Source organism: Saccostrea echinata, unplaced genomic scaffold (genome assembly GCF_033153115.1).
Source record: "Saccostrea echinata isolate AGI-Se365-2 ecotype Australia unplaced genomic scaffold, CSIRO_AGI_Sech_v1 ptg000117l, whole genome shotgun sequence".
NCBI classification, from domain to species: domain Eukaryota; kingdom Metazoa; phylum Mollusca; class Bivalvia; order Ostreida; family Ostreidae; genus Saccostrea; species Saccostrea echinata.
Window position 1 is genome coordinate 903,526 of NW_026889866.1, and position 20,795 is coordinate 924,320.

The 20,795-nt window shown below is 36.7% G+C and overlaps 2 protein-coding genes across 2 annotated transcripts; both read left to right on the top strand.

The window, feature by feature from the left end:
- The first annotated feature begins 2,378 nt into the window (after positions 1-2,378).
- On the top strand, positions 2,379-4,624 carry LOC133177309 (uncharacterized). The gene is made up of 2 exons (XM_061312366.1): positions 2,379-2,592; positions 2,877-4,624. The coding sequence occupies exons 1-2, from the start codon at positions 2,379-2,381 to the stop codon at positions 4,622-4,624; spliced, it is 1,962 nt and encodes a 653-aa protein (XP_061168350.1).
- A 14,596-nt stretch (positions 4,625-19,220) lies between these two features.
- Positions 19,221-19,622, top strand: LOC133177310 (uncharacterized protein F54H12.2-like). Its single transcript, XM_061312367.1, has one exon. The coding sequence runs from the start codon at positions 19,221-19,223 to the stop codon at positions 19,620-19,622; it is 402 nt and encodes a 133-aa protein (XP_061168351.1).
- The last annotated feature ends 1,173 nt before the right edge of the window (positions 19,623-20,795 follow it).

Consider the following 20,795-nt stretch of genomic DNA (forward strand, 5'->3'; position numbering starts at 1 on the left):
TTTTTGATGCTTCGTGGACTTAGTTCTTTAAAGTTATACAATGTACATAATATATGGTAGTCTGTGCCACGTTCAGAATGTTTTGCAAAGAATATCAGCGCTTTAAGGATAAGAACGAGCAGCATCTCTTAGGCATATCAATGGCCAACATTTTTTTTCCTTACATTGCAATACATTTGTATGCGTAAACACACGCGTCTTTTGTCTTTGGTCAGGGAATCCTCGTGACATTTGTATTTACCGATAGTACAACAAAGGAATACGTACGCTAATTGCCTTACAGAATGGCTTTGAGAAACCTAGAATTCTACTTCAATTTATTTATTTGTTTTTTTTTTTTTTAAACGTGAACATAAAGAGAATAAATATTAAATAAGAAATGATAGATAATGATAGACATATTGTTTTTCATCTGTGAAATATATGGAAAAATTGTCAGTAGTATAAGGCGTCTAGATGGCTGGGTCAACTGAGTGCACTTTTGGCCCGGGGGATGGCTGGGTCAACCCAGTGCAACCCCGGGTCAAGGTCAGAGATATGAAAAAACCTGCACGTGCTCAGCACCCATTCCACTTTCTCAGCACGCACCTGGAAAAACCCTCACCCTCTCAGTACACACCTGGAAAAACCCAGATACTATGAATACATAAACTTGGCAGCGATTCAAATCACAGCTACCTAGGCATTATGACATCATACACTGTATAAATATTTCATGTGTCTGACTTGAAGCTCATTCTGTTGTCATTTCCATCAGCTGTCGACATGGATTCTGCTATGAAAAAAACTGTTACATACCCAGCAACTGATGAGATGGAGAAGACGGGCGAAAGAGTTAGAAAGAATTATTTACAACAATAAACACAGAGAATTAGCACTCAGAAAAAGAAATGCGAGAATATTAGAGAAAATGCAGAGAGCCCAACCCCTACAAGAACAACAAAAGACTGTGTCGGATGAAGAACCATACTCACCAGCCCATCCACCCCAGAAGCCAAAGGCCATTTCCCAATATTATCAAGTGAGACTGAATCAAGTCAAGCATTCCAGAAAATTTAAAGCGCATGAAGATTTTTACAGTGTGAATTTTAAGAAATTTCCAGAGGAGGAAAACAGGGATTTGTTCGGCGATTATTTAGAGACATGCTGCAAAATGTCAAATATAAAGAACAGTGTAATCCTAACGATTACCTACGCCTGAACATACGCCACCCTTCTCTGAAATCCAAAATTTGGTACGAGTTTACTCAATGTAAACATTTAAACGAGGACTTCATTTTAGACAAAATAGAAGCCGTTCAACAATCCAAGCAGGATTTTAAACTGGGAGACGGGGCCATGGAATTCAACATGTTTCGGGTCAAGTATCCAGAAGGGAGTGGTGGAGACAAAACCAAACATCTGATGGTGAATAAGGAGAGTTTTAAGAAGGAAAAAAGAACTATCATTGAGATCGACAATCCCTGGGATAAGTTTTTTTTAGCTAGAGCTATGGTGGTCACCCGGTTATACAGTGAAAAACCTGAACATCCAGACCCCGAATGGGAAATACGATGGAAACACATGAGACTAGGAGATACTCAATCATTAAATCAGAAACGAGAAGCTATAGCCCTCATGGAACAAGCTGGGTGTGATATCCATCAGCCTTGTGGACCCGAAGAATGGGGGAAATTACAACAAGTGTTAGCCCCTCGCTATCGATTGAAAATATTCCAGTTCAAGTCCACGTCCTCTAAACTCAGTTTAGAGCCCGTTTACAACGGCTACGGAGAGGGAACTTGTTTGAATGTCCTGTTAAACGACCAGCATTACGATGCCATCATATCTATGCCTGGTGTGACAGGGAATCCCTATTATTGTGATCATTGCGATGTGGGCTACAGTCATATTGAACGCCATCGTACCCATTGCCCTCACCGATGTAATTTTTGTTTAGCTAACACTCCCTGCCTTCAAGACGGGAGCCGCATTCAATGTAGCAAGTGCCAGGGATTTTTTAAGAGTAGGACTTGCTATGAAAATCATCTGCAGCCTCACAGTAACAATACTGCCACCACCGTATACAGTTTAATGGGACGATGTAGGCACTGTCAGAAATGGATGTCTAAAAAATTACTCGCTCATCACCAATGCAAAGGACAGAAACAGTGTAAGATCTGTAAGAAAACCGTAGACCCCGATCATCAGTTCTACGTTCAACTCAAGCCTGAGAAAAAAAAAAGAAGGGCAAAGAGACTTTACAGTTCTACATCTATTTCGATTTCGAATGTTCGCAGGAAACCGGCATCCAGGTCCCTAACCTGTGTGTGGCACACCGCGTATGTCAACATTGCGGTCACTTACCCATAAAAGATCCCTGTCCTCACTGTCAACACATGGGACCCCGTCAACACGTGTTTCGAGGGCCAGAGACCTTAAAGCAGTTCATAGACTGGTTATTACAACCCACTACAGGAAATAAGAATTCCGCTTTATTACACGACGAGGCCATCATCATCGCCCACAATTTCAAAGGATACGACGGACAGTTTATTTTAAATTACCTGGTTCATTCCGCCTGCCTGAAACCTACCGTCATCATGAACGGCAGTAAAATCTTATCATTGCAAATCTGTGGACTGAAATTCATCGATTCCTATAATTTTTTACCCTTTGCACTGTCCAAGATGCCCTCTGCTTTCGGATTCACCGAACTGAAGAAAAGATATTTTCCACACTTTTTTAATACGGAACAGAACCAGAATTACGTGGGGCCTTATCCACCGGCAGCTTACTACAATCCAGACGACATGACTATTAATGGACGACAGGCATTTTACCAATGGTACGATCAGCAGGCCGGAAAAGTGTTTAATCTCAGAAGGAATTTTTAGAGTACTGTGTCTCTAACGTCGATATTTTGAGACGATGCTGTGCTCAGTTTAGAGCCACACTTAAGAGCTTAGTCCATGTAGACCCCTTCCAAGAATCCATCACTTTTGCCAGTGCCGCCAATTTAGCCTACCGTCGAGGATTCATGCCGAGCGGACACAACATACAGCATGCAAGAAACGGGGGAGAAGTCAAGATCGGAAGTTATACCGTCGACGGATACCAAGAAACCACTCATACCGTGTACGAATTTTACGGATGCCATTGGCACGGATGCCCCACTTGCTATCCTAATTTACAGACCGAAAGTCATCCTCACCGGACCCAAATTACCTATGAACAATTACACGAGGAAACTTTAAAAAGGAGTTCTGTTTTAGAGGAAATGGGGTACTCCCTCCGTAGCATCTGGGAGCACGAATTCGATCAAGAAGTGCAAAGAGATGTAACTCTACAGAATTATGTATCAGGTCTCAACATTCCATATCCTTTGAACCCCCGAGACGCCCTGTACGGAGGCCGGACTAATGCGACTAAATTATATTGTGACGAGGGGGACATGAGATATGTGGACGTCTGTTCCTTATATCCTTACGTACTAAAACACAGACCTTTTCCCCTAGGCCATCCTCAGATCATAACAGACGACTACCAGGACGTAAGAAGTTATTTCGGTCTCATTCACTGTCGGGTCTTACCACCCCAAGGTCTCTATCACCCCGTTTTATCTTATCGTACGGGAGGCAAGTTATTATTTCCCTTATGTCGAACCTGTGCGGAACGACAGGACTCTACCTCTAAACATCGATGTCAACACACAGACCAGGAACGCAGTCTTACGGGCACCTGGGTGACTACAGAAATACATAAAGCCCTGGACATGGGATATAGCTCAGAGTGGATTTACGAAGTTCGGCATTTTCCAGAAAGCAGTAAAGATTTATCCAGACCTTACATCGATACCTTCTTAAAGATCAAACAGGAAGCTTCTGGATTCCCACCTGATTTTCAGACGGAGGAACAGAAACTAGATTACATTCGTAAAGTATTAGAAAGAGAAGGTATCAGGATGGTCCTGTTAAGTATAGAAAAAAATCCGGTGCGAAGAACGATAGCCAAACTCTTTTTAAATTGCTTGTGGGGAAAATTCGCTCAACGCCTGTTATTACCTAAAACTCAATCCTTGACTGAAGAGGAGGAATTACAACAACTCTTACAAGATTCGACCATTGACATTAAAAGTATAGAACTCTTAGAAAATAAAGAGCAACCAGAATCTGACATGATGCTGGTCAATTATCAAGAGAAGCAGGAAATTGTGGAAGAGTGTCCATTCGGAAACGTGGTACTGGCCTGTTTTACCACAGCTCATGCCCGATTACACCTCTACGAGACTTTACAACCTTTGGGAGATCGGGTCCTTTATTTCGATACGGACAGTATCATATACCAACATAAGGAGGGACAATTTAATCCTACCCTTGGCAACAGTTTAGGAGAATGGACCGACGAATTAGACGGGGACCACATTATCAAATTCATGTCAGGAGGGCCAAAAAATTATGCTTACCTCACAGACAAGGGAAATTCCGCATGTAAGGTCAAAGGATTGACCCTTAATTATCGGGCCTCCGATATCGTGTCACCAGAAACTTTAGAAAAAATGCTCAAGAAAGAAACGAAATCCAAGTCTCGTATCCCTACAAAATACAGAGGACCCGTCAACATGAAGTCAAGACAATACCTTTAGAAAAACAATATAGAATTGTCTATGATAAGAGACAATTGATCGAAGATTTTAACACTTTACCTTATTTTATTAAAAAAACTGTATTTCAAGTGTGTTGTTATTTTATGGGAAAACCCCAAAATGAAGGGTTATAAAAAAGGGAAAAAATATTTTAACACTTCAGTCAAGGCTGATGTTGATAAGGAGCCAGACGGCTCCTCATCACCCTAACTATGCTCTGCTCTTTTTTTTTTAATTCATAGATTTTATTGGTGCTTTCACATAATTATACAGACTATACAATATATTAGTTAACATTCAATACATACTTTCATTTCTACTGCCTGATACTTTATATTAAATACATTTTCTCTATAGTAAATGTGTGTTGCATTTCAAAATCACATTTAAATTGTATATGACATATTGTACATTTATATGAATCTTCACTGTGAAAGCTTTATATACAGAAATAAAATTAAAGAAAGGAAAAAGGGGGTGAAAGGGTGCAAAAAAGTGAGGTGGGGGAACAGTATTAAGTATTTTAAAATATACTTGTACATTTGTAAATAAACTTGAGAAAAATCAATACATTATATCATATCACAAATAGTTTTCCAATGTTTTTCATATTCTGAAAATTTACAGTTTCTTAAAAGTATAACTTTTTCAACTAATATTATATCCACAATATTTTTTTCTAGCATTGAGATGCTTAATTTAGGCACATTTTTAAACCTACTAGCAAAAATAAATTGCTTAACAGTAAGTATTAATATATTGTGTAGTCTAAACATGTTTTTGTTGTTGAATTTGCCAAAAAGTATATCCTTTCTATCAAAATTAATGATAAAATGAAACTTATTTATAAACCATTCCTCAATGTGACACCATATTTTTTTTTAACGCAGAAACACTCAAAAAATAAATGTTCAATCATTTCGACATCTTGTTTACAAAAGGACCATACAGGTGAATCCATTAGTTTGAGATTGTAAAGATATTTATTTGTTGCGATAATCCTATGCAGAATTTGAAATTGCATCCACGGAAATTTTGCTTCTTTTGTTACTTTAAAAGGAAGTTCAAATATTTTGTGCCAGTCTATATCTCCAAATAATATTCCATTATTTCCCCATTTTTCTAGTGCCTTAATTGCTTCCTTTTTCTTCCTAATGAGTAAGCTATACATGTCTTTACAGCCTTTTGTACTTTTATAAAAAATATAAAGTGAATTAGAGATAAAAGGTCCAGTTTCTCTTTTTTCAATATCAATACTTTTCAATGTTTTTAAAACAGCTACTTTTAAACCTGCATATTCTACAAAATTTGTTCTTACATTAAGATTTATGAGGTACTCAAGGCTTACAAATTTTCCTCCAGAGTCAAACAGATCTCTTACGAAAACAAAGCCTGCATCGAAATAACTTTTCAAAAATATGGATGAGTTGTTCATTTTAATTCTTGGATTAAACCATATATGTTCATGAAGAATTTGCATATTATTTTGACCAGAGTCAATGATCTTTACCCAGTTAAGTAAAACCTCTTTCCAAAACTTATTACTTATTTTCTTAGATATATTAACAGTAAAGTCTAAACCTCTTACCCATAGAGATTCTACTTTCATTCCTAATTCTGATTCAAGAAGTTTTAGCCATTTTGTATCTGAGTTAATCAGTCTTCGGATCCATGTTGATTTTAATGCACATAGAAAATCTACATATTCAATCATTTTCAACCCCCCCATTTCTATAATCTTGAATCATAACATTCTTCTTAACCTTATGAATTTTACTTCCCCATAAAAAGTAGTAAAGATATGATCTTTTTCAAATTCGTCTAGGAATTCCTTATAAGGTTTCGGAATAGTCAATATCAAATGGTTCATTTTTGGTATAATCAGGGATTTAATCACTGCTAATCTACCAATTGGAGTAAGTTTTCTTAACTGCCATTGTTTTATCAACCGCTTTATTTCATTTAATTTTGAGGGGTCATTCAGTTCAACCATTTCGTCTAAATTAATAGAAAATTTTACACCAAGAAGATCAAAAGTAGAATTATTCCAATCCAACTTCCATCTCGAGTGATGAAAAACTTCTTTGGAAAATTTCTTACTGTCAATCCAAACCATTTTCGTTTTTGTGAAATTAATTTTCAGATCAGATATAAGAGCAAAATAGTCAAGTTCTCTTAATATACCATCCATAGACTGTGGTGATCCATCAGATATAATTGAAGTATCATCAGCATATTGTGAAAGTTTATATTCCTCCCCATCAATTGTAATTCCCTTTATGTCTTTATTATTTCGAATCAGAATCCCAAGAATTTCAGCACAAATTAGAAAAAGGTATGGGTCCCCCTGTCTACATCCCTTCTGAGGGAACAGGTAGTCAGAAGAAATCCCATTCTGTATGCCACATGATTTAATTCCATTATAAAAAGTTTGAATCCAATTTTTAATTGACTTCCCAAAATTAAAAAAAAAGGCTAATGTTTGGTATATAAACTTCCATGATATAGTGTCAAAAGCTTTTTCAAAATCAATTAACATTAATAAGCCTGGAATCTGCTTTTGTTCCGTGTAATGCATTAAATCATAAACCAGTCTAATATTTTCACCTATGAATCTTCCCTTTAAGAAGCCAGTTTGGTCCTTATTTATTATTTTATTGAATACAGTTTTCAATCGTTCAGCAATACAGCCTGAGGCTATTTTATAAATCACATTCAACAAACTGATTGGGCGCCAGTTTTTTAAGAATTGTTTTTGTTTTCCTGGTTTTGGTAGGCAAGTTATTATACCTAACTTATTTGATTCAGTAAAGTGTGATAATTCATATGAGTTGTTTATTGCTCTTGTAATAAAGGCACCTATATCCTGCCAAAAGAATTTGAAAAATTCGCAAGTAAAACCATCTGGTCCGGGACTTTTCTCATTGTTCATATTTTTCAAATAATTAAGAACTTCAGAATTGGTCAATGGGCCTTCAAGACTTTCTGATTCTTTTTTATTTAATTTAGTGACATCATATATTTTTAATTTGTCATGAATACTTCCAGAATCCACATTCTCCCTACTTTTATAAAGATTTTCATAGAACATCTTGACTTCATTCAAAATATCAAATCGGTTAAAAATAATTGTTCCATCCTCCTTTTCAATTTTAGGTATAACTTTTCTCTGATAGTTTCTTGACTCAAGACTGGTAAAATATTTTGAAGGTTTTTCTCCTTCTTCTATCCATTTTACTTTTGACCCAATACATTGACCCTTAAATTTGATTTTTCTAATGTTCTCTAATTCTTCATGTTTATTTTCTAGTTCTTCAGTAGATTCTTGGGTCAAGTTCTGTTCCAATTTTAAGATTTCTTTTTCTAATCGCAATTCTTGTTCAGCTATTTTCTTTTTTTTTTATAAGTTGAAAAAAAAATTGATTTTCCTCTTATTTCCATCAGTAATGTATCTAAACACAAATGATCACTTATAGTAAATTGAAGTGTATCAATTTCAATAGAGTCAATATTATCAAAATTATAGACAGGGCAGACATATCGTAATTTAATATTTTTAATTTTTTCTTTTATGAGATTTACATATTCTTTATCAGCAAGTAAAGAATTATTTAATTTCCAAAACCCTCTCCCTTTAAGAAATTCATCTGTTTTAACACCCATGACAACTGGACAGTGATCTGAACGATAGCTATTTTCAAATTTTACGTAATGAGCCAAATTGAGTGATGATTCTGATATTAGGAAATAATCAAGTCTTGCCTGTTTTATTGGATTTTTTCTTCTCCAGGTAAATCTTTTTAAATTTGGACTATTTTCAAGGAAAATATCTTTTAAATTTAGTGTCTCCATCATCTTCAAGACTTCCATTCTTAATTTAGGGTTATTTAGGTTTTTATAATTCATAGAATCCAGATCCTTATCTAAAATCAGATTAAAATCACCACCTATAATCACATATTGTGATGAGTAATAATCTTGAATCATGTTTAAAAGATTTGTATAAAAGGTTGGTGTGTCTAAATTTGGTCCATATATATTTACTAACAAAAAAGGAAGATTGTCTATGGTTACATCTAGAATAAGATAATTGCCATTGTCATCTTTATATTCATTAACTAATGTCATATCACAATTATTATTAATGAGGATAGCTACTCCTCGTGAATTTGATTTGTACGAATTAAAAAAAGCCTTATATCCCCATAATATTTTAATTATGCTTTCATCTTTTTCAACAAAGTGTGTATCTTTAAGAAAATACACATTTAATTTTTTTCCTTTTAAAATTTTGAAGACATCCCTCCTTTTATTCATATCCCCTAATCCTTGGCAATTTAATGTAAGTATTTTTAGGAAGTTTTCATGTGGATTGTCATCCATTCCAAAGTGGATGCTTAGCAAAATTTACTGTTCCCCAACAGCAAGAAAAGAAAGAGTTGATAAAAAAGTTCAAATCTATATACAATACAAAGAAGTAGTTGAGCTCAAAGACGCCTACTGTCATTTCAAAAATTTACAAAGTTTACCAAAAACCTAACTTTATGCTAACCTTAAAAAAAGAATTGTTAAAATTATAGAAAAGTAGTTTCGGTTGGGAGGAAACCTATGCTCTGCTCTTAAAGAGAGAAGCTACCTTTGAAGATGGATGGCCCGAGTCTTTAAAAGGATTATTACCCGACCTAGCCAAAGCTTATTTTATTATAGGGGAGTGAGTGATACAGTCCCTGAAACGTTCTATTTTCCCATTTTTCCGTTCGTTCACCGTTCGTTCACCGTGCGTTCACCGTTCCCTCTCCGTTCACAGTTTTGCGTTCACCGTTCACCGTGCGCTCGCGTTCACCGTTCACAAAGCGTTCAGCGTTCGCTCTTCGTTCCGTTCACTTTGCGTTCACCTTGCGTTCAGCGTTCACCTATCGTTCAGTTTTCATTGTCATTCGGAACTCCGAAGTGAAAGGACTTATCTTTTTGTAGGGAAGGAGTAACAGGTTTTTTAATTTAATAACTAACATATCGTGTTTAAAGAATCATTATTTCATGTTGAAAAATATCTACGATATATATTTTTGTTATTCTAACTTAGCTGTTAGGTTATTTATTAAATTACTCTGGAAAATAAATTTTGCTATAAGCACATTCTGTACCTATGTAGAACGATGCATGCTGAAATATTAAATTAAACTTAAGGCAATGTGCAAATACTTCAAGCACTGCAACATTTTGTTGTATTGTTAAAGACGACAAATCGTTAATGGTGATATAATTATCCAAGTCAAATAATTACGCAGCAAAATTACGAAAATATTTATTTCTAACACGTTTTTTTTCAATTACTACGGAAAATATGATAGAACTAGTTCTGAGAGTTATACATAGTACTGCGGATATCCTGTTAATTTAATATCTTTGGAGCGAATTAAATTGATAGTGTGGTTAAAGGAAATATTTATCTGAAATGTACTGCAGTACAGAATTTCTTTAACACATCAGGTCTCCTTCATTCGAAATATTCCAGAAGACGATGAGAAATTAGTAACCAATTTAACTATTCCTCACTTACTCATTTTTGACGACATAACGGGAGGAAAAGCCATCGAATCGATCGTGGATTGGTTTACCCGTAAAGCGCATCATCGGAATATCAGTGTGATTTACATCACTCAGAATTTATTTGATCGGGCACCACAGCATCGCACCATTAGTTTGAATGCTCATTATTTAGTGTTGTTCAAAAATCCCAGAGACAAATCTCAAATCAGTGTCTTGAGTCGACAGTTAGTCTTACCTCATTTGATGTCGGCCTATCAAGAAGCCACCAGTGTTCCTCACGGGTATCTCCTGGTTGACTTGAGTCCACAGTCCCCAAACGAATACAGATTGAGAAGTCGTTTGTTTGAATTGTTGACTATACACATGCCACAAGAGTATAAATAAAAATATACCAGCATTAAACTTGTCATTTATCATTATACAGTCGTCATGGGTCGACCTCTCTCAGCCAAGAGTAAATCAGTGAAAACGTTACGACGTTTACAGCGGGAGCGAGATCCTGCCAAGCGAGCCCATTTAATCGAATTAGGGCGTAAAGCCTTATTGAATTGGTTTGCTATGGGAGCTCGAAATTTGATACGTGGGGTCTTACCTATCAATAAACAGTCCCAAAAGTTTATTAATAATCATCGTCAAGATTTAAGTATCATAGCCGATAAGTTGGCGAATGATCAAGACAGGAAAAATGCCATTTTAAAACGCGGAGGAGCCGGTTTTCTAGGCGGAATCATCATTCGTCATTCATTTAAATGGAATGCACCTAAGAAACAACGTGTTCGTCGTTTAAAAAGTGTGGTAGTGCGAGTAGATAATAAGAAACAAAAATTGTTTCCAGATTGGATGGTCCGAGTAGGAGGAGCAGCTCAAAAGACCAGAAAGAAGAAAAAACCTCCTAAGAGAAAACCTCAAAAGAGAAAACCTGCTGGTGCTAAAAGAAAAGCCCCTGGTGGTAGAAAGAAAAAAACTACTCCAAAAACTCCAGCTCAACGTAAAGCTATACCTGAAAGTCTGAAAAACGAAATCAATCAGTATTATAAGGAACAAAGACAAAAAAACCATTGGGGAGTTATTAAAAAAACAAGCTGAAATGAGAATGGATCGTCCTATGGGGCCCATAGGCAGTCAAAGAGCTACCGATTTAGAAGTGTTTCCTCGAGTCAATGTGGGAATTCCCTCTCCTAGAATTAAAGTACCCATTCACACTCCTAAAATAGCACGCTTTCAACCCCTTACCGCTTCTACGCCTCAACTTCCTAAAGGAATGAGATATAAATGCCGATATTGTTCCAAAATCTATGTCACCCAGAAAAATAGAGACAAACAGGAGAAGGACAAACACGACATGTATGTTTCTCCTTGATAGTATAAAAGGTGGAGAAACCTGGGACATGTCCTCATTTTAACCCCATGATGGCTAAGAAGAAGAAGAAAAGAAGGACTTGCTGTTGTACACGATTAAAACCTCATTGACCTCTTTTAAGAGTGTTATCTGACCCTCACTATTCCTCTCCATTAAAGACGGGTATTTTAAAACATTGTTCTGGAGATTGTATTCTCAAAATCTGCGAGATCGTGTACAACCTATTAAAAGGAGTGTTACCTCTTAGTTCGGCTCATAAACGAAAACTAGCTTCAAAGAAACACATCTTCAGGAGACTGGTCAAACCTCAATCCATTCAGAAACGAAGAGCTTTATTACTTCAACAAAAAGGAGGAAACATTTTACCCCTTTTAATCTCAGCAGCAGCTTTACTGTTGAATGCCGGTCGATCCGTCTATAAAGTCATCAAGAAGAAAAAATGAGTCGTAAAATGGTGTTAGTTCCTGAAGTCTTATTGAATGATCTCAAAGCAAAATTACCCAAACCTCCGGAATTTCAATCAACCATCAGTTTAGGTCAGGAATTGGACGAGATTACAAGACGTGAAGATTTAACCCCAGAAGAAAAAGTCGCTTTATATGGTCAGGAACTTCATAGATATAGGAATTATTTACAACAAGCTAGACAGGAGCCTATTTCTAAACCGAAAATTCCGGCAGCAGCAGCTCCAGCAGTAGCTCCAGCCCCAGCAGCAGCAGCAGCATCACCAGCAGCCCCAGCTGAGATTGAAGATGGAATCCTTGAAACAGTGAATAAAAACATGAAAAGAAAAGCTGGATTAATATTAAATCATTTAAAGAAAACCAAGGTGTTGAGTTGGAATAAAGAAGGTGAAATTAGTTATCGAGGTCAAAAAGTTCCCGATTCTAACATTGTGGATTTAATGGCTGATAGTATGAGATCTCATTCTCGTAAAAAACATCCCCTTCCTAAAGGATTAGATGAATTTGCTCAAGCTTTAAAAGAGACGCATACCCCCCTGGAATACGTGAGCAATGGAAACCTTATAAAAGCCACGCAGAGACCTGGAAAAATCAGTACTCCTAAAAGTATCTTAAGTGATAGTGAGGACGAGGGCGATAGTGGATTTAAAGATGCTTCTTCATTTTTGACCCCTATTAATAGACCTGTAGGAGATAAAGGAATTAGAAAATCCACTCCTAAACCTCTGTTAAATTTAGAGAAGGCCATGAAAAAATCTAAATTCAGTCCAAATTTACCTAAAAAGAGATTAGAACAAATCGACGAAAATTGGCTTCAATAACCTAAGAAATGAAAAAGAAACAAGTGGAAGACATTTTAAAAGAGATTTATTATGATCCTAAAAGAGGGTACGGATGAATACAAGCTTTGTATCGACAGGTCAAACCTTTAGGAATTTCCCTGAAAAAGATTCGAGAATGGTTAAAAGAGCAAGATACTTATACCTTACATAAACCCATTCAAAGAAAGTTCCGGAGACAACAGACTAGTGTGACAGATATAGACGAACAATGGCAATTAGATTTAGCAGATGTGTCCAGTTTAAAGAAACACAATGATCGATATATGGTTTATTATGTGCCATTGACGTCTTATCTAAATATGCCTGGGTAGTGCCTTTAAAACAGAAAACAGGACAAGGAATGATTCGAGGATTACAAGAGATTTTTCAACAAGACGGTCGACGTCCCGTCCGCATTCAATCGGATCAAGGAAAAGAATTTACCAATCGAAAATTCTTACAAGCTTTTAAATCCATTCATTTTTTTTTACCACTCGTAATACGGACACTAAAGCCAGTATCGTGGAACGATTTCAGCGTACACTCAAAGCACACATGTGGCGTTATTTTACTCGTCATAAAACCAGACGGTTTTTAGAGGTCTTACCGGATTTAGTGTATGCTTACAATCATACCTATCATCGGAGAATCAAAAGAGCACCAGCTCAAGTGAATGCTTCTAATGTGTTAAATTAAAGTCTGGAAAATTTTATATGGGAAATCAAATCGAAAACAGTTTCCTAAACCTCAGTATAAAGAAGGAGATCAGGTACGCATCAGTAAAGCCAAGCGCACATTTGAAAAAGGATATTTACCTAACTGGACCACAGGACTGTTTACCATTTCCAAAAGAGTTCCTGGAAGGTATCCTTACGTGTATAGAGTGCAAGATTATAACGGAGAGGAATTAGAAGGGGCTTTTACGAGAAAGAATTACAAAAGATCATTAAAAAAGACGACGTATACGAAGTGGAGGAAATCTTGGGGTATAAAAAGCGACGCGTAGGGGAAAAAAAAATCATTCAAGAAGTCAAAGTAAGGTGGAAAGGATATCCCTCTAGTTTCGATTCATGGATTCCCCAAACGGATCTCATCAAATAACTCCTCATTGGAAATTTTGTGGAAAGAATATTCCTCGAGAAGAAATCGTATATTTTGCACAATTATTTATTTGTATTTCCTCATCATCACCACTGTGGTCATGTTAGCTTTACACGATCCTAATAGAGAATATTGGATGGTCTGTGTCAGTTCTAGGTTACATCATGCCTAGTCCTACGATGATGCATCATACACCTACCCCTAAGAAGACCACGAATGCACAGGGTTAATGTCTAAAAATAGATACACAATAGAGTATATAAAATGGGAAAAAAAACAAAGATTTTTTTTTCATTTCTGATCTGACTGAGGACAGAGCAAAATGGAATTTCTAAGCTCAGAGTATTGTTGGAAAATACAAGAGCATACAGGTTCCACTAAAAAAGGAGAATGGATGAAAAACAAAGTTGAATGTATCCAAGATTTCATGGATAAGAATCCGGGAGAAACAGGAGTCAATGATATGTACCTGTATAAGAGAATCAAATTACCGGACCATGAATATGCACAACTTATAATATTATTATTAGGGCCATGGCAACCCCAGTATCAGGAATTCAAATGGAAAGTAAAATACGTTTTGGCTCACAAAACAGAGGGACCAGCAAGGACCCGGATTCAAGGGAAATGGATGGAAGAATTGTATCAAAGATTATGTAAACAAAGTGCTCAAAGAAGGATACGACATCATGGACTGTGCTTGTGAAACAGAATATTTGTACATGAGAAGAACTTTTCCTATCCAAAAAGAACTATGCCAAAGTATTCCATGTTTGTTACTTTAATGTTGTTGTTGTTGTGAATTAAACCTAAGAAAAATAAATTCTGGTGTTGTTGGTTTTTCCGCATGGACTTAAAATAGATATCCCAAGGTATATAAATCTTTGAGTTCACTGTGCTCATTTTTTCAATCATGCCTTCTGTGTGGAGAATGTCGTATTTTCTTCACCAAGAAAATAGTACCTGTCCTCATTGCTATAGGCAGTTGAGAGAGATCAGCAGATTACCTGAGTATGACAGTGACGATGACCTTATTGGTTGGTATTGGGGATGTAATGAATGTGGAGAACGTATACCTCACTGGGAAGTAGACGATTCCCCTAGTTTGTGGTATTGTCGCTGCGATTGGTGTCTGAAATATTACCTGTGGAAATATGGGATTGATTTTATGATGCCACTTTGGGCTAAGCGCATGAGAAGAAATACCAAGATCGAGAAATGCCCCTCCTGCTGGGAAGAAAACACCAAAGGAAAATGGAAATGTTAACAGTGTATGAAATATCCCTGCTGTGAAAAGTGTTACAAGTTCATTATACGGCTTTCTTACAGAAGTTGTCCTTTGTGTCGATTTGAACAATAAAAAAAACTGTAAACAAACAGGTCTTATTTTCTCAGCTGAATACATGACATTTGATTACATGTGATGACGTCACAATAGGCAGCTTGACGGACTTGAATCGGTGCCAAGTCTATGCCTAGGTAAAAGCTTGTTTTTCCCAGGTTGGGTGCGTGCTGAGAGCGTGCAGTTAAGAAGGTGCTGAAATATTTCACATGGAAGTACGGGGCAGAGAATATGGTGCCCCTATGGGTCAAAGTGACCAGGAAGAGAGCCTTAAAGAAATGTCTGACCTGCTGGCACGAAAACACGGAGGAAATGGAAGTGCCAACAATGCCGACAGTATCCTTGCTGTGGGGAATGTGTCGAGAACTTCGTCAAGACTTGCTACGGAAGTTGTCCACTATATGTAGATATGAAGGAAATAAATCATCAAATCAAATATGTTGTCGGTTTTTCCTGAGATATTAAAAATAGATGGGACTAAAGTCTATCAAAAGGTAGACCCAAAAAATCATTCATTCTGAAAAAGTTCAGTGTCCAAGTAAGACGTGTTTCAAAGATGCAGTATCGTTGGTATTGTGAGAGCCTCATCACTCAGTTTATTTACATGCAAGGAGGGTGTATGAAAACTAAAGTAAGAGCGATCATAGATTTCTTTGAAAATCATCCGGGACATTCCCTGGAAAACGTATGGCTGGAAAAAAGAGTCAAAATCCCGCATCCTGAAGGAACTAGAATGAGGGTGAAAATCAACCAACATTACGAGTAATATAAATGGGTCAGCTGTACTCATCATATGAATCGTCTGACACCGATGACCCTGGTTCTGAACGAAAGTCTCTGGTACTCCGACATAGAAGAGTGTGTGAGATGGAGAAAAAAGAACTGACGTTACCAGATTATTACGGCGTTAGACAGTACGTGTGTAGTCGCATCCCCTTTTCCCAGATCAGAGACAATCTGAAAAAGGAAGGACCTGGTGTTTTGAACAGAGTGATTGATTACAGATCAGAAGAAGACACATGTGAGTTAAGGCTAGGTAAAGGCGTTTCTATGCAAATGAGCTAATAAAAACGCATAAGAGGTATATTTATTATTTAGAGGAAGTTTTGATTTATTTTCATATGCATACTTAGTACCCACGATATGTTACAGCCAGTACACATTATGACGTCATATTATGACCTCACTGATCTTGCCTACTGGAGGTATTAATCACATCAACAAAACAGCTTCGGCGCAAGGAATTACCCTATTTATTTTTACATAAACATTGTATAATGCTAAGAAGAATATTCTATAGATTAATAAAACTGCTGCACAAATCCCAGGCATTTTCTTATTTGATCGGAATTTGAGGAAACTTATACCGGACTGTACATTTTTACCCTTATTCAACTTAAAACTTTACTAATAGAAATTATACGACTGAGCTGTTGATATTTGTGCAGCAATACCAGCAAAATTTAGAATATTTTGCTTCTAAATATACCTTGTTTCAGTTAAATAAAATAGAGCATGCCCTTGCTCCGGAGCATTTTTGTTGATCCCCTTTATAATCTTGTGTAGTAAAGGACAATGACGTCATAATATGACCTCATAATGTGTACTGGCTATCTCATGTCATGGGTATCAAGTATGTATTAGATAATAAGTTTTAACTTTCTCTGTATAATAGATTTTGTCCTTAGGCATTTTAATTAGATTATTTGCATAGAAATGCCTATATTTAGCCTTAACTCACCTGCGGAAGAAAAAGTGTTTAAAAAAAAACCCAATAAATTTTGTTCTTTTTTTTTTTTTTATTTTTTTTTTTTTTATTTTTTTTTTCTTTTTAAGTGTTGTTATAAATAGAAGGTTCAAAGGTCCTTTCCCCTCAGTATCTCACTATACATGGCAGAGATCAGTAGTTTTTACATGACTTTACCCAGTGATGGGTCCATGCAATCTTTTCCGAGTAATACGACTGCTCAATTTAAAACCTTATTACCACAAACAGTAGATTTAACAGATGGACAATGGGAAATGGCTTTAACAGAATTGATGGATCCCATTTCATTGAAAAACATCACAGAAGAGGAGGCTTATTTTGACTTCCTGCTCCCTCAGTTTAATGCTACAAGAGTCCAAGATCCTAATGTTTTTTAATGGGGCAGATTTAAAATGAAAACCATAGATGCGATGCCATTAAGCCAATGTCCTGTACTGATAGACTATGCCCATACTGAATTTGCTGATCTCATAAGGAAAGACCAGAAGATGGAAATTAGGCGAATTCACTTTAGACCGGGGCTTTACATTCATCCCATGGCTTTAACAGGTGAAATTAGCCTTGGACTGGAAAGAAGTTTGAAAAAATTATGGAAGTTTTTGGGTGATTCTAAAAAAGAGAATGCCATGAAATTAATATATCATGACAAACATGATGAAGTGATGTATCATTTTATCAGAAAAGAACTTAGAAAATATCCCTTATGCATTCGTTTCCCCACAGCCTTAGCTTATAAGCTAGGAATAGAAAGTAAGAAGGTGATTCTTCAGAACGATACAGAAAACATGACCAAATGGATCAACGTTAGTTACGTGGGCAACAATACCGTGGATTTATATGAAAATCTGAATTCCATGTACGTGTATTGTGACTTTATTGAACCCCAGACGGTAGGATCCAATGCCTTGAAATTATTAAGAGTGGTTCCTTGTACACTCAATCTGGAAGATAAAAAACAAGCCAAATGGGAACCCGTTAAAGCGGAATATTTGAAACTAATAAAAAACATTTCAATAGCATTGAGATTCATATCATGACTCCTTTAGGGACTCCCATGCCTTTCTTAAGTGGAAAATCGGTCGTGAAACTTCATTTCAGAAAAGTGTACTGAGATGAGTGTACAGCTTTTTTTGTTACATCCTATTGGGGGTGATGATTTGTCTGGTATGCTGTCTGTATTGTATTCAACCGTGAGACAGGATATAAAAAGGAGTCACTTGAGTGCATTTAGGTCAGTCTGACACGAGTCATGAAACATGCAGTATCATCCCGGATTATTGAGACAAAGAGGACACGGACAGTTTGTCTATCAAAGAGGTTTATTACTTCAAAAAGGACACGGTGTAGGTGGAATTATATCTGGATTGGTTGAAGCCCTTCCCTTTGATTCTAGTGGATTACCAGAACCATCCATATTTCTTCCACCCCATTTAAGGCAATTATCCCAGTATTTGAAATCTCAAAGAGGGGGAAATTTTTTAGACTTCATTTCGGGAGCTGTACCTAACTTACCTATAGGGATGACTTTAAAAGAAGCTGTCCAATTAGGCTCAGACCGGCGACAAAGAGGTCGAGGATTTCTTAAAGATGTATTCAAAATGGGTCGTAATCAAGCCTTGATTGCCGGAGCTAAAATAGGAGCGGATGTGATTAAAAAAAGAGAAATATCAAAAATGCTCTTTTAACTCATGGACTCAATGCCGTTAAAAATACAGGCTTATCTGCTCTCAATAGAGGAGGAACTATACCCTTTAAAAAGAAGAATAAGAAGGTCAAAAGGATAAAGGGAGAAGAAAAAGAAGAAGACGACAGAGAGGCAGAGGATTTTTTTTTTACAGATTTACTAAAACCGGGAGCTAAACATGCCTTGACTGCTTCTGCTAGAACTGGGTTAGATGTGTTAGAAAATAAGAGATCTTTAAAAGACGCTGTCAAAACTCAGGGAGTAAAAGCCCTGAAAAATACTTCGGGAATGGTGAAACAAAGAATGAATCTAGGAGGTAGTAAGAAAAGAAGAAAAAAGACACCTATGTTAGCCCGAGGAGGTCCTAAGAGAAAAAGAAAAAAACAAGGAGGCAATATTCCCAAGAAGAAAAAACGTCCTTTAGATACCTTTGATTGACACTATAATTAGAGGAGTCGAGTGATATTGACCTTCATTTGTGAAAAATCAATCCTAGTAGACACATCATGTTGCAACCAGATTCCTGTGCGTGTGGGATGAACAATTTACAATTGTTCCAAGTCCCCCCGACTAATATTGCTTTAGAAGACTCCAAATGGGAAGAATATTACCCCATTTCCAGCACTTTAGACTCGGATACGGCTCCCATTGAATTTGAAATTAAAGGACAAGGAGATCAATATCTGGATTTATCTCAAACGTATGTCCAGATGGTGTGTAAATTTACCAAAGATGATGGTACTAATCTGACTGGGGCTGGGAATACTTGCGCCCCGGTGAATAATATCTTACATTCCTTGTTTACGGAAATCGATCTCAGTGTCAATGGAAAAATAGTGACTCCTGGAACCGATACTTATCCTTACAAAGCTTATCTGGAAAAATTACTTTCTTACAAATCCAGATGAGAGCTTGTAGTCTGTGGGAAAAAGATACAGCAGGACACATGGACGAAGTGGGGGTAGCAGACCTTGGAGTGGCTCAAAATAAGACATTTGATATAACCAAGGGTGCACAGGGTGCTGCTGATACTGTGACCATTGACGAACCTATCGTCCCAAAGTTACCGGCCAATTCTAAAAACGAAGGATTTAGAAAACGTCACCAGGCCATAAATGATAGTAAGAAAATAATCTTGTTTGATCGTTTACACCTGGATTTATTTCAACAAGACCGATTTTTACCGAATGGAGTAGACGTCCGTTTGAGATTTAATCGAACTAAACCTCAGTTCTATATGATGATCAAAGCAGGAAGTACGGGAAAAGTCAAAATATTGAACATGATCTTGTGGGTGAGAAAAGTCAAACCCACGGCAGTCATGATGAATGCCATTCATCAAAGTTTGAACACTCAAAGAGCTAAATATCCTTTGAGAAGAGTCGAAGTGAAAACATTTACCTTACTGACAGGAACGCAGTCTAAGATTACGAATCATCTGTTTCAAGGCCAGATGCCTAAACGTTTCATTTTAGGCTTTGTGGAGAATGCGGCTTTTAAAGGAGATAAAACTAAAAATCCCTTTCATTTTCAAAACTTTGGGATTAAGAAATTAGATGTCAGTATCAACGGAGAGACCATGAGTACTCGTTGTTTTGAGCACAATTTCAATGAAGATTTATATCTGAGATCTTATCTCAGTTTGTACCAAGCCTTGGGAAAATTAGGAGAAGATTGGGCTCCGGACATCACCCTAGAAGAGTATAAAAAAGGATACACTCTTCGGGGCCTGGAGAAAAAGCCATCGTGGTGAATACGGATCCTAAAGATCAACCTGGAGAACACTGGGTGTGTCTGTATGTGAGCAGTCCAGTGGAGGAATATTTTGACTCTTATGGATTTCCTCCCTTACAGAAAGAAATTCAAGACTTTATCCAGCGTCATGCTCACCAATGGATTTATAATCCGTATAGATATCAAGATTGGAAGACAGATGTGTGTGGAAAATATTGTGTGTATTTTTTACATCAAAGACACAAGTTGAGAAAGAAAGCAGACGAATGGTTATTCCCCTTTGATTATAGCACAGCTTCACAAAGAGATCATTATGTAGCTCAATGGTTTGAAGACACTTATCATAA

Coding starts and splice junctions, on each gene's coding strand:
- LOC133177310 (XM_061312367.1), top strand. CDS start 19,221: ATGTTGCAACCAGATTCCTGTGCGTGTGGGATGAACAATTTACAATTG.
- LOC133177309 (XM_061312366.1), top strand. CDS start 2,379: ATGGGACCCCGTCAACACGTGTTTCGAGGGCCAGAGACCTTAAAGCAG. Junction 2,593..2,876: donor TACCGTCATCATGAACGGCA/GTAAAATCTTAT, acceptor AGGAATTTTTAG/AGTACTGTGTCTCTAACGTC.